This window comes from Lutra lutra, chromosome 8, assembly GCF_902655055.1.
Source record: "Lutra lutra chromosome 8, mLutLut1.2, whole genome shotgun sequence".
NCBI classification, from domain to species: Eukaryota; Metazoa; Chordata; class Mammalia; order Carnivora; family Mustelidae; genus Lutra; species Lutra lutra.
In genome coordinates, this window is record NC_062285.1 from 83,371,064 (window position 1) to 83,386,172 (window position 15,109).

General features: G+C 37.3%; 1 protein-coding gene across 1 annotated transcript in view; it reads right to left on the reverse strand.

Annotated features, from left to right (window-relative positions):
* The window catches only part of PIK3C2G (phosphatidylinositol-4-phosphate 3-kinase catalytic subunit type 2 gamma), a 353,953-nt gene that overhangs the window by 128,897 nt on the left and 209,947 nt on the right, over positions 1–15,109 (reverse strand). Inside the window, exon 19 of the mRNA XM_047741193.1 lies at positions 3,172–3,352. Within this exon, the coding sequence (XP_047597149.1) occupies positions 3,172–3,352 (181 nt within the window). The remainder of the gene's footprint in view (positions 1–3,171; positions 3,353–15,109) is intronic.

The window sequence follows — 15,109 nt, forward strand, 5'->3', positions numbered from 1 at the left end:
CCTTTTCTACAGGATTTTAAATTCAATTAAAAACAAAACCGAAACAAAGAACTATTCTGTTCAAACAAAACATGATGGGTTGGCTTTGACCTGTGGCCCACCATCTTATAGAACCTGCTTTAAGTAATTGTTAACATGATCCAATTCTGATAATTTCCTGGAATCTTAGTTTGTAACCCTCAAGATTTATACTTAATAGTGATAGTACATTTTAGAAAAAAAAATTCACAGGTATTAAGAGCAATAATGTCAAAAAATGATAACTGTCAGAAATAGTAATATATTTGAACAAATGATTTATTAAATGCTAATAAGTATATTCCTGATACTTGCCTCATTCCCTTCCATAGTTCTCTGTACCTGTGGAAGATCTAAAAACACAAATAACACCTTTAAAACTGCGTATTCCCTAACCAAAAAAGGGGAAAAACAATAATTCAAGATATAAAAGCTTCTTTTAGTCCACTTTCAGAAACTCTCTGAGTCCGTTTCTAAAAATGAAAGTATCAGATTAATAATGTTCTGGGTTTTTTTTGTTTGTTTGTTTTTTTGTTGTTGTTTTTATCTAAGGTTTTATTTATTTATTGAGAGGGAGAGAATGAGAGAGAGAGAGAGAGCACAAGAAGGCAAAGGTCAGAGGGAAAGCAGACTCCCAGCAGGGAGCCCGATGCGGGGCTTGATCCCTGGACTCCAGGATCATGACCTGAGCCGAAGGCAGTCGCCCAACCCACTGAGCCACTCAAATGCCCTCAGATTTATAATGTTTAATTAACTCCCAGGAGTTTCTTACTCCTGGGTCTTTGGCAAATAACAGAAACTACTGCTCCCAGAATCCAGAAGAGCAAGGTGGAAAAATGAGGCAAATTCCACTATGGCACTCTTTCTGTCTGTCCTCCTTTGTTTTATCTATACATGGATTCCCTTAAGGAATACCATGGAGGGGAATCTCTACTATCTTTAAGTATCTTCTTTCACACAGTTAGTTTAATTAGTACTTTTTATTTATTTTATTTTATTTTTTATGAGATGACATGCTTTAATAGTAAACAGCCAAGAAAAACAATATATAAAGAAATAACTTCTAGGAATCTGAGGAAAAATAATTAGGGAGACAATTTTAATATATTAAAAACTCTAGCCTTTATCAGAATAAGCAGACATAAATTTATAAGTAGGTTTGCAGAATTATGAAGTATCTATTAAAAAGGTATTTTTTAAAAGTTTTTATTTAAATCCCAGTGAATTAACATACAGCATAATATTAGTTTCAGGTGTGCAATATAGTGATTCAACACTTCCATACAACACTAATTAGTACATTTTAAAACGAAATAGAAAAAATAGCTAACTAACTTGAATTATGCAAAATTGTAAATGCTTCTTTCATCTCTATTTTTATTTTCTTATTTTTATGTGAAGAAGTGTTATCACAAAAACAGTCTAGGTGAGCAAAATATATTTATTTGAAAGAATATCAATAGCACTTTGGAACTTAAAGCAAATGGTCAAAAAAGGCATCAGATTTACTTAACTGTAGCATGCATCTCAAATATGTGAGGAATTTTGAAATTTAAGAAATAAAGACTAAACTAAATTTTATATAAATTTCATAAATTTTAAACCAGTTTATTTACGTGCTTTCAATTTTTTTCTAACATTAGAAAATAATCTGCAGTAATATGAAGAAATTATAGAAGTTTGGTTTCTTTTTCATTGCTCATCATGTTATATATCTTAAGTTTTTCTGTCAATCTAGACTTCCTATGTTTCCCATTTGAGAATAAATTCCATATTTATGCTTTTTATTTCATATGTATTACTGTATAGGTGAAGGGCCATAGCTCTGGCACTTCTATCAAATGAGTGACTTCCAGCAAGAAAAATACTGGGCTGGGAAAGAATTCTGGGACACTTTACCTGTCAGCGTTTTTATATTATTTTGCTGAAAATTCTTTTTGATTTTAGACAGTGGGTGGAGAGAAACTATGTGCTCCCTTTGAGGACAAACTTCATGTTTTAGTCATCTTTCCATCCTTAACTCCCAGTCTGTAAATACTTATTACTGAATGATGTTATTAATACAATGAATGGTTGCCCACTTTCTTCCTGCATCTAGAATGTTGAACGTAAGAGAACCTACTTAATGGTTTATCATTGAGGGAAACTAGTGATGCAGATAATTAAAAAGAACAAATATTCTTCAGTCAGATCAAGGAAAATAGCCAGGTCCATTATTATAATCAGGGATGAAAAAGGCACAATATTTTGACTATTATTCATGGATCTTAGTATAAAAGTTTTACTATCCACATCACTATTGATTTAATTAATTTTATTTGTTTTGCCCCATAAGTCTTTATTTTGATTATTACAGTATTAGAAAAATCTGTACCTTGATTTTGTACCTTGGACAAGGGTACCCTAAAAAGTCCCCTTTGGACATTTTTTTTTTTTTAAGATTTCATTTATTTATTTGACAGAGGGAGATCACAAGCAGGCAGGCAGGGGAGCGGGGAAGCAGGCTCCCTGCTGAGCAGAGAGCCCGATGCGGGGCTCGATTTCAGGACCCTGAGATCATGACCTGAGCCAAAGGCAGAGGCCCAACCCCTGAGCTACCCAGCACCCCCCACCCCCAGAGTTGTGCTGCCCTTTTGAGGAAATTACTTCATTTGGCCTTTTTTTTAGACAAGCTGCCTTTAAGTTGATTTCTTCTTGTCAGGTACTTTCCATATGCTACATGGCTACTTAGGTCAAAAAAACTACATCGGGGTATCTGGGTGGCTCAGTCAGTTAGGCATCCAAGTCTCGGTTTTGGCTGAAGTTATGATTTCAGGGTCATGAGATCGAGCCCCGTGCTGGGCTCTGCACTCAGTGGAGAGCACACTGGAGATTGTCAGCCTCACCCTCCCCTTCTGCTCCTCCCACCATTTGCTTTTGCTCTCTCTCTCTCTCTCACAAATAAATAAAAAAATCTTAAAAATCATTCCTCATGGTAGACATTATCATTAACTTTCAGATTGTAAACTGAAAAAAATCTTGATTAAACTCATTGAGCTGGGGGTCTTATAACTAATTATAGACAACGAATTTGCTTTCTAAGCTATGAAATTAAAATTTAATTGAACTAAAGAGTAAAGGAAACACAACATGAAGATTAATTTCTCAACAAACCTGTCTTTGAGGGTCACTGGCAGACTTGACTTTTTCCCCAATGTCTCCCAGAATTTTAATAAGTTTCTTCTCCTTGGAAAGCTCATCACTCAAGGCTTTTCCTGAACAGAATTGGAGAGCAGCCAACAGCTTCTGATACCAGCTTTTAAAATAAGTTTCATTCTGTGCATCCTTTAGCAGCCTGAAGGAAAAAGAGAAAAAGAATTCTTGTATCTATAGCTGATTTTTTAACCTCCAGCAGGAACAATCAGTGCATTTCAGACTAATCTGTATTTGGTGGCTTTGGGCAGTTTAACAGCCTGTTATTGGGGGAAAATGTTGTTTATTCGTTGGCAGTCATCAAACTCTGTCTGATAGCTAATGAGATTCCTAGAGTGAAGAATCAATAAGACACCTGCTTTTTCTCATTTTAATCCACAATGCACTTTTTCTTTTTTCAGGCTTCTTACTTCTATAATAAATACTTAAGAACATATTTTGACTTCTTACACAAATAAGGACAAAGTTTTAGAAGTAGTGTTTATAAGTGACCATACTATAGTGGAACTCAAACATCAACCTTACCTTTTTCTACTTTTCTTCAAAAGGCAATGTTCCCCCCACTGTCACATACCTACATATTTCTCTTTCTTCCAGTACCTCCCCTTGATTACAAGCAAGAACATGGTTTTTGTCTTCAGGTATCTCAGTCCTCCAACTTGCAAGTAATTTAGTCCAGTTACTTAACTAGGCTGAGATTTTGTTTCTTTATCTATAAAATAAAGTAATAATGCTGACTCTGTAGAACTATATAGAACACAGAATGACCTAATGCATTCAAAAGGGCTTAGCACAATGTACCTACCAGTCAGCCGACATTAGTTCATCTGTATTTTGTGGCCTCCCCCAGCTAACTTCTGTCACTGCGTGGCTGTCTGCTCATGCCATGAACATGGGAGGTACAGCACTTTAAAAAGTGAAAATACTATGCTAGATAATGGAGCAGTAACAAGTATTTTATACTCTGTCTGCCATGTGACAATTTCTATTGCCTTGAAACTAATTCCAATATGATCAAACTTTACTTTCTATTATGCCCTAACCCACTGAAATAGAATTAAAAAAAAAAAAAAAACCTCATTCCTTTGAATGTTAACCTCTCTTTGATTGATTCTTTTAATCTTAACTGGTCTCTAGTCTTGTCCTTCTCTGAAAAATTAACATTCAATAAAATGTTAAGGAATACTAAAAAAAGATTAAATGCAGAACAGTTGAAAAGTATATAGATGAATTTCATTCTGCATTTTTTTTTTTAAGATTTTATTTCTTTTACACAGATAGATCACAAGTAGGCAGAGAGGCAGGCAGAGAAAGAGGGGGAAGAAGGCTCCCTGCCAAGCAGAGAGCCCGATGCAGGGCTCAATCCCAGGACCCTGAGATCATAGCCTGAGCCAAAGGCAGAGGCTTAACCCACTGAGCCACCCAGGCACCCCTCATTCTGCATTCTTAATTTTGGATCTCTGCTTCTGTATTATGTTACAGACACTGTAACACATTATTTTCCCTTGTTCTATGTTCTCTGTTTCTATGTATTTAGAAAAGTTAAAAAGTAAAAAAAAAAAAAATCAAAAATTGCGTCTACTTTTTCTTTTTTTTTTTAAGGTGAGGTCTTGCTTTTTTTTAAGGTGAGGTTTTTTTTTTTTTTTTTTTTAAGGTGAGGAGTAACAGTTCCTATTTACCTCTGGAAAGCATTAAAAAAAACCTCAAGGGATTAAAGTCGTATTGATGAGAAAATGTAATCCACTGATACCTGCTTATTTTCGATGTAAAAATAATAACAGACAATGAAGTTTTCCTATGCTTACCCTATGATGAGATTTTGAAATGTCAGATATAATAAATGAAACCTGTCATTATTTGGAAGTTCTAAGATGAGTGTTGTGTGAGTGGGAATTGGAAAGTTGCAAATGCAAGCATCCAGATGTAAAACTTAAAGACGTTTTATGTAAAATTGTATATCTCTTAGATTCTCTCTGTATTTTGGGGACATTGGTAATATACTATTTTATAGTATACTTGGGTATTCGTAAGATAGACAGTTGACAGAGTATTTCTATATCTCTATCAATGCCTGCCAGCATTTTCATACACTTCGAATACTGAGTCGCTTATTTTAAAAATATTTTAACCAGTTCTTGTATGTAAATGTAACTCTATAACCTTCTGACTGCTGTATACATGATAAAAGGGACAGTTCTTTTGTACAGATGAAGTCAACTTTTTACTAAAATAATTTTTTAAAAAGATACATTTTGAGGCGGGGGGTCATGGGAACTGTCAGAATTATATAATTTGTATTCATTATATTCTTAATTTTTTTGTTAGAAATGTGTTTGATTTTTTTCAAGGAGAAAAACTCAATTCTATTCCTTGCTCAAAATAAAACAGAGCAGGGGAGATTTGCAGAGAGAATATGACTGTGTTATAAAAAAACACAAAAGCAAAGAAAATTCAGTGTATTCACTGTGATTATTTTCCTTATAGAATATGCCTCATTCCAACCTTGAATCCCTGCTAAGATCATATGTTCTCCTGGTGAGATCTGGCTCAAGCTCTATGGCTTTCTACCCGACTAATGAAGAGTTTGTCTTTACACATTGCAGAACTGAAATCATGGAGTGGTAGAGGTAGGAGATGACCGCGAGAGGACACATCCCTGTGTCCTCAGGCACAGTCAAGAAAAATTAATTTGTCTTTTCATTTTAAACAACTGTAAAGAAAGTTGGAGTATACAATTTGAGGTAGAGGGTTATGCAGTTCTGCATCCATGACTTTTATATAAGGAAGGACTAAATCCCTCATGGAGTAGTTTGTATCCATTACCTCTGTGTGTAAGATTAGCAAACAGCAGGCCACTCTCTTTTGAACATCACAGAAACCTTTTTCAAAAGACATTGTCACCAAAGAAAAGCAGCATTCCGTATGTCAAATACTTTTTTTTTTTTCATTTTCAAAGTTAAGGCCAAGGGACTGAGAAATATCAAGATTTGGTGGTGAAAGATCAGACTTTTAAGGTGCATGAAATGTGACTGTGTATAAGCTGCGACTAAACCTTAAAAAGCCAGAGACTTGTTTATCCTAATATCTGTTAGATCCAGGGATATAATTCAGTTTGATATGATTCTATACTATAAAGTCATGATGACATTAAAATGAGGATAAATGCATAAAATCCAGGTGATTAAAGGTTTTGACAATGTTAGGGATGAGAAGCAGAAGCAAGAATGAGAAGGTAACAGCACAGTTATAAGAGGATGTTATGAAGATATTTGACTGAATTAAGGGGATCACGGTGAACCTAAGACAGAAACCCCACCTATCATGATAGGGAGATTTTTCTTCATGCACATGGCTGCTTCTGATCCCACAGTGAGTGACTTGATAGAGCCTCAGAAGAAGTACATAGCGCTCAATTCTCAGGCTACCAACAGGACAAAAATAGAGTCATCACACCATCCCCGCTCTCCTTGACTCCTGACTCTCTTCAGTGAAGGACTAATTGTAGCTCTCAGTAGCATACTATCCCACACCTTATGGGCTTCCTTAAATTCTGACCCACTTGAGAATTTCCTGTGATTGAAAAGGAGAAACAAAATCCTATAGCGGACGAGAACTGAGGTACACAACGAAGATAAGTGATTTCAGGTCATTCCAGGAACTCCCCTTCCCATTTCCTCTCATGTTTGTTGATAGAAGGCAAGGTGTATGGCTCAGTAGACCAGTTTTTGGTGAGCATTCTAGAATCCGCTCTAGATTCTAGAATGTCACTTCTTCAAATGTATTTAAAACCCTGGGACATATAAAGGCTGATATTAGTACTTGATATGAAATTACTGATTTTAAGATTTTAATAGTGTGATTAAGAAGTAAAAAAAAAAAATGTGGGGTGCCTGGGTGGCTCAGTCAGTTAAGCATCTGACTATTAATCTTAGCTTAGGTTTTGATGTCTCCACTTTGAAAAAAAAAAAAAGAGGTAAAAAGCATGTCTCTTTAGCCTTTACAGCTTTATTTTACTTCTTAGTGTTTAAGTTATTTATTTAATATTTTCCAAACTGAGGAACTTAATGCATTTATTTATTTATTTATTTATTTATTTATTTATTTATAGAGAGAGAAAGAGACGGAGAGAGAGCGAGCATGGGCACGAGTGGGGGTAGGGGAGGGAAGGAGATGGAGAGAGAGAATCCTAAGCAGGTTTCATGCTCAACACAGAGCCTTCGTGGGGCTTGATCTCATGACCTCGAGATCATGACCTGAGCTGAAACCGAGAGTCAGATGTTTAACCAACTGAACCACCCAGACACCCCAGCAACTTGATACATTTTATAGTCCTTGCAAAGATAATCATTTCCTAAGACTAGTTTATTCTTAGAATACTAATTTGCTTTTTCCAAAGTATAACACTAAGCTTCTATTGAATTTTGCATATAAAGAGCATTATATTGGCCAGGTTTACAGAAATGTAATTTCCAATCAATAATTATTTTGCAATATCTGTCAATACACTATTTTGTAAAAAGAATTTTTTTTAAAGATTTTATCTATTTGATAGAGAGAGAGATCACAAGTAGAGCAGCAGGCAGAACGAGGGGGAAGCAGGCTCCCTGCTGAGCAGAGAGCCTGATGCGGGGCTCAATCCCAGGACCCTGAGATCATGACCTGAGCGAAGGCAGAGGTCCAACCCACTGAGCCACCCAGGTGCCCCTATTTTGCAAAAATTCTTAAATATAAAACTATTAAAAGGAAATAAATTCAGAAAGTAATGACATCCATACTGTAGAGATTGTGAACACTTAAATACGTGAGAGGGACCTATTAGGTACATAGCTGACTTAATTGTATCCCCATAATATAATTTATATACTTAATACTTATTACTGCTTCAAAAGTGTTCTCTTTGAAATGTTATATATTCATACTAATGACATTCCCATTGTGCTGACACTATGTGGTAAATCTGATTATTGTTTCCAACTCTATGCTTTCCCCTCAGAAGGAAATCATATATCTACACTCCTTGTTTTGTGACTTCCAGTCCCTTGCCATAGGCGGAGTCTACTTCTCTCCCAGTGTCAGGGTTGGTCATGTGACTCGCTTTGGCCAATAGGATGTAACTGATGAAATGTATGCCCATGTCCTTGCAGATGCTTTAAATGTGCTGTTATGGATTGGTTTGGCAGCTTGTATACCTGGTTTCTGCTGTGAAAACAGTATGTTCCAGCTGGAAGACTGTTCCTCCACTCACAAAATAACAAGACAATGTAAACCAGAGCTAAGCATTGCTGTGGAGTCCAGTGGCACCAAACAGAACTTACAGAAAGTCTGCAGCCTATTTACTGAACGAGTGAGAAATAAATCTGTGTTGTTGCAAGCCACAGAAACTTTGGCTTACAGCCACTTATTTGCTTACTTAGTGTAAAAACTTATGAATATCCTATTTTCATATTCTTTCTTTTCCCATTTTCTTTGTTTTTGTTTTTATTTATTTGTTTGTATTGCCTTTAGAATATGCAGCATATTTTTTAAACTTCCACAGTGTTAGCCCAGAGGCTATTTTGGGGCATATCTAATTACTGAAAATAAACAAAAGTCATCTGGAGCCAAGTCTGGTGAATTAGATGAGTGATCAAATTGAGTACACTATTTCAGATTTAATAAAACTATAAAAGTAATAAAAATGGTTTTCTTTTATGGATCATAAAAAGCCCCCAAAGGATCTAAAAAATGAATTGATCTGGCTCATTTGGGCATGTGTATTCTGTTATACTGCTGATATTTTGTTGTTTTATTACTACTAACATACTTTTTGATCCATTTAAAAGTGTGAATAGGCCCATGTACCATCTGTTGCTTTGTCTAGCCAAGTGTTTGAGTATCTAGTAGGAGATTCTTTCTGACTAAAAATGTTGTACTAATGACTGCAATGGGGCAAGGGCAAGATTTCTTTCAGGGCTTACCTAACACAGAACAAGACAAAGGGCCTGATGGCTTAGGGCAGTGAGGGAAGCAGTACATGTAGCTGCTCTGGGAAACTAAGAGCTTCACTTTAATGCTAACAGCTGGAAGACTGGAATGGCTGAAGAGGCAGGGGACCAATGGCTTCGAAAAAGGAAGTACCCATTTCAGCATGTTTGAGAGTCATGAGTCATTAGCCTAGTGAGGAATTGACTCGTTCCACTATGCCCCATTCTCTCTATAAAGTCCAAAGAGGAAAGCCCAAGGAGAGCCATTTATTCAGCTGTGTGCCAGAACTGGAGATTGTTGCCTCATTCCCAGGTTAGATTTCTGTTCTGAAAGAGGGTTTGATTTTCCCTGGGCTTATGTGAACAGGAAGAAAATATCAGGGCAGGATGGAGAGATAAGATAGGAAAGGAGCAGCCCACACTCCTGTGCCTCAACTGCTTGGAAAGCAAGTATGTACAGGTTTTTCAGGGTTCAAATACATACATGGAAAGTAATTATATGTGATCCACTCCTTGTGTGGAAAGGGATTGATTCAAGGCCAGATCTCCCAATGGGAAGCTCCTGCAAGACTGCCCAAAGAACTCAGCCACATGAAGTAGCCAGTTCTCACAGTGAAACCACACAGAGCCTTGATGGAAAATCAGAGCCCTCAGACAGAGGATTGCAATTGTTTGTCCAAGTGTGGAGGTCAAATTTCTTTCTTTTCTCTCTATTCTCAAGTCAAGAGAAGTAAGAACGAGAAAAGAGAGAGAAGAGGAGTGAAATATCAGATCATATTCTCTACCCACCTCAAGTTCCCAAACCAAAACTTGGCTGGTGCTGGAGAACAGGGAGGAGGTGTTTGTCAAACTGGAGAAGAAAATGAAGTTTTAAAATGGACCAAACTAGTAGGAGTTTTTGATCCAAAAGTGAGCAGGAAACTGTGGAATCTACTCTGGTTTTAATTAGGGAATGTGAAAGAGTAGAGGTAGTATTTTAAAAATAATAAAAAACTTTTATTGGAGACTGCCGAGCTCAGCCAGTTTAAAGAGAACTAGGTAAGACCGTTAGAAATCTAAGTCAGTATAAGAAGAAATACAGCTTCAGGAAATGCACTGATTGCATTGCATGAGAAAAAAGGTCTCAAAATGCATAATATGAACTGAGGGGATTTTATCTCAAAACTCTGAAGAAGGTTGGTTGAGATTTTTCTTCATCTCTCTTTATTCCCTTGACATTTCTATAAAGCAGTCCCATTTTGACTTTATTTGTGGGCAATTATTGCCACACACAGAATTGTTTTCAAGAAATCAAACTTGTTTCTTCAGTAGTAGGTTATTAACACTGCATATATGTGGCTATATAGGTATACAGTTACTATTATAATTGATAATTTATCATTCCAGTTAAATAAAATCTTTAACAGATGTGACCAGTCACATATTAAATCATAAACTTAAACGGCATTTTTTCTGAGGGAAAATAAGCCATAGATGGTACCCAGTTTGTGTAAACATTTGTCATCAGGATTACTGTTATACAGCGGTGATGCCCTCTTAACCTCAGCTGGGAGCTATAAAGGGAAAAACAAAAACAAAACCAAAAACAAACCCGAAAACTATGCTGAGCGGGTAAGTTCCTCTGAAGAGATTCCTGAATCTATAACAAGGAATCAGAGCCCTTTCTACTCATCTTGCTGATCTCACATGTATTCATTCATATGTTTACGTGTTAAATATACTGAATAATGTGATTTAAAAGCAGCAACTCTGTCCTCCAATTCCAACATACACTTAGCTGCTTTTAAGATATTTTATTCAAATCACTCTTCTAAGTTAAGCACCAAGCTGTGAATTACTCTTAGTGATCTCAGCTCCCACCATTATACTCCATATGTGCTTATTAAACACTAAAACAAAACAAAAGAGCTGGAAATGTAGCCCTGGACACACTTTGGAAGAGATAGGGACCTATGAGACCCTCCTGAATTGCATCTCTCTTTTTTCACATTCTGGTTTCTGCTTTTCCTGATTCCTAACAACTTTTGTGCTCCTGTTGCTCTTCTTTGCTGAAAAATCCACCTAACTCTGCTCTCACTTCTTGTCCTATTGTCCTGAGCTCCCAATTAGTCCTTGTCCTTCTTACCCTGGTCAAACCCATTATTTCTCACTGGACATTATACCCATATTCTCAGAGAATTACTTGAGCATGGGGGCAGAATGTCATTTCCTGATAATATCTCCCACCCCTCACATTTACTGGGTCAGAAAACTGAAAGATTAAGGGACTTGCCTAGGGTCTTATGACTAAAACCCAGAGTTCCTAAACCACTGCTCCAGGCTCTTCCATAGCACCATATTTTGTGTCTGTTATGGACTGAATGTTTGTGTCCCCTCACCCCCACATTTATATATTGAAGCCCTAGCACCCAATGTGATGATATTTGGAGGTGGGGCCTTTGGGAAATGATTAGGTTTAGATGAAGTCCTGAGAGTGGGACCCACTTAGAGGATTGATGACCTTAAAAGAAGAAGAGGAGACTGGAGCTGTCTGCTTTTTCTGCCACATGAGGATACAGTGAGAAGGTGTCCAGCATCCAGCTACAAGCTGGGAAGAGGGCCCTCCTGGAAAAATGGAACTGGCTAGCATCTTGATCTTGGATTTTCCAGCCTCCAGAACCATAAGAAATAAATTCCTATTCTTTAAGGCACATAGTGTAAGTTACTTTTTTTTAATTGCAACTTGAGCTCACTAACATAGTGTCCTAACAACCATTAAAACATGATTTAGAAGACAATTTTCTGCTCGCATTACCTCTGGCAAGAAACTTAATACTTTGGCCCTTTACTTTTCTAGTCTGTAAAAGTGGGAATTGATGAGGTTCAGCAAGCAACCTGCCAGCTATAGGACTCTATAATTTTAATCCCTGATGAATTTATCAAGCATTTACTCTATGCCAGGCATTTCCTAAGCAGTCCACATAGCTGTGTTAGGTAATCCTCATATTTGCTCCAGGTACTGACTCCTTGCATCTCACAGACAAGAATATTATAGTTTATAGAGGTCAAGTAACTTGCACAGTCACCCAATCAGGGATTCAAATTCAAGTTCATCTGACTCCAAAGTCCTGGTTCTTTACCATCATGCTGTACCACCTCCTGATACCCTGACATCCTAATGACTTAGTCTAAACTAATATACTGTCTAGAGATCCTTTCTTGATACTTTCCTACTGTGCTTGTCTTTAATCTCTTTCTCTGGCTTCCTGTTTTCTAGCCCTCAGAAGTCTCATGCTCTCCAGATAGCCTCCTTTCTTTCCGAAGTGCCTCACTTCATTTCATCCTACTATCTATAAACTCTCTGCCCAATCACCAAAATATCTAATAATATTTTCCTTTCCATTTTTAGATTTTTTTAAACTTTTAAAGAAAATCTTATTAACCTAAGTATAGTTTTCTGTAAAAGCAGGAATATTTTTCTTTCTTTTGCTTAGCCTACAAAAAGAACAGAATATGGAGGCTCGACATCACATGTGAGCAATGTCAAATCATACACCTGACCCACCTCTTCTCCATTCTTCCTCGCTTAAGAAAGCAAGGCCAATACTATAATTTCTAGGGATCTGGCCTCCTGTGGTTTCCTTAGACTAGTGATAGTGCTGGCTGGGACTAGGAGAGTAGAGGGAAAAGTTGCTGAATTGAAAGTAACACCCAGACTGCATTTGGGGATCTAAGAATCTGGATGAATTGTGCACAAACAACAGATGTGCCTTGAGCTACCCACCTTAATTGGGCCTGTGGTTGCAAATGATTTCAAGTTGTGGTAAAAGACAAGTGGGGAGTCACTAACATCAGCACATGTGCTGTAATAAAACAAATTCTGCTTGACATACAATTAATGCCGCAATCCATGCTCCTGGAATTTTAAATTAGTCCAATAGATGCCTACATTTTCCATTTCTTTTTGAAAATACGGTTCTGAACTGAGTTCCTAACTCAGCTTTTTTCTTTTTTTTCTGAATACATGCATAGTTGCTTTAAAGGCAGTATAAGCATCTTTTTCATAAAGTTTCCTTAACAAAATTTCTTTTAACAGCAAGGCAATTCCTTTGCTATATGAATGTTTCATAAGAATAGCAACCTAATAATAAAGATCCTCTTCACCCCTCAGCCTTTTGTTCTTGCATAGCCCTCTGGTGAAGGCTGGATCATCATCATATTGTGCAGTGAACAATTCATGTGTTTGAACACAGCCGGAGGGGCAGGTTTATAGGTGTAAAGCAAAGCTAGCTTTGAAATACCTAGTTTCCCTGGAACCTCCGTTTCAAATCACAACTGGGGCAGCTGCTTCACCCTTCATTCTTGAATCACAAATAGCGTGGTTTATTCTGTGAGGATATTAAAGGTTCCCTGGGATGTTATCCATAAGATTTGGAGCTGTGTTTGATGTCCTGAGAAAATTTCTGGGACATTCTTGCTCACTGTCTTGAAATTGCATGTCCCCTGAGGTTGGCTAGCACGGTTTAATCCTATTGCTTTTGGAAATTCAGTAAAGACTTAGTAGTGTTCTATAAGGCCTCCACAACCCACCCAGCTAATACTCTGTTGATTTATGCAATGATGTGGTCGTTGTTCTTGTGCAGATGGAACTTGCCAGGCAGGGATAACTGTCCTGTCCATTAGATCATATGCATGACAAAAGGAGACACATTCCATTTCCAACACTCTCTAGATCCCTGCCTAAGTAAATTAGCAGATCACTGGCCAACCTCAGTCTCTCCATTTGTAAAATGACGATGATAATGTCTGTCCTATGATAATGTCATGATGATATATGATATATGATGATAATGTCATGAAATCTATGCTTCTGTTATGGTTGGAATTGTGTCTCCTAAAATTCAAATGTTAAAGCCCTAACCCCCAGTGTAAACTGTATTTGGAGATAGACCTTCAAGGAGGTAATTAAGATTAAATGAGGTTATAAGGCTGGGTACCTAACCCAGCAGAACTGGTGTGCCATATAAGAAGAGGATGAGAGGGGCACCTGGGTGGCTCAGTGGGTTAAGCCTCTGCCTTCAGCTCGGGTCATGATCTCGGGGTCCTGGGATCAAGTCCCGCGTCGGGCTCTCTGCTCTGCGGGAAACCTGCTTTTCCTCCTCTCTCTCTCTCTCTCTCTCTGCTTGCCTCTCTGCCCACTTGTGATCTCTCTCTGTCAAATAAATACAATCTTTAAAAAAAAAAAAAAAAGAAGAGGATGAGAGACCAAAAGAGCATGTACACAGAGAAAAAAGGTCATGTGAGGACCCAGCAAGAGGGAGCTGTCTGCAAGCCAGGAAGAGAGGTCTCAACAGAAAACAATCCTACTGGGACCTTGATTTTAAACTTCCAGGCTAAAAAACTGTGAGAAAATTAATGTTTATTGTTTTGGTCACCCAGTTCAAGGTATTCTGTTGTGGCAGCCTTTAGTTGACTGATGTAGTTTCCAACCTAGAACTCTTTGTGTGGTCCAGACTTACACGTTTATCTGTCTATAAGATATCACTCTTAAATTTTCCTAAGGCATTTCAACCTTAACATGACTAATTTCATTATCATTTCCCACAACAACTTCTTTTTCACCTGAATTACCTCCATGAAGAGAATCACCAGTCTTCCATCACCCTAACTAAAAATGAAGCAGTTATCTGGGATCCTTTTCTCACCCTTAGCCACATCAGATTTGTTACCACGACTTAATACATTCACCAACTAAATAGCTCTCAGATCTAATTTCTTCTCTCTGCTCCCACTGACAGAATTTAATTGAGGCCTTAATTTCTTCAAGGTATTACTGGAATCTTCTGGTACTTGATTTTTCTACCACCTGCATTTAAAAATGTTTTCACCCTCAAATTAATCTCTTTTACTTAGCCAAATGAAGTCCTGTTCTTGTGATTAAAATCCAGGTAGCCTTC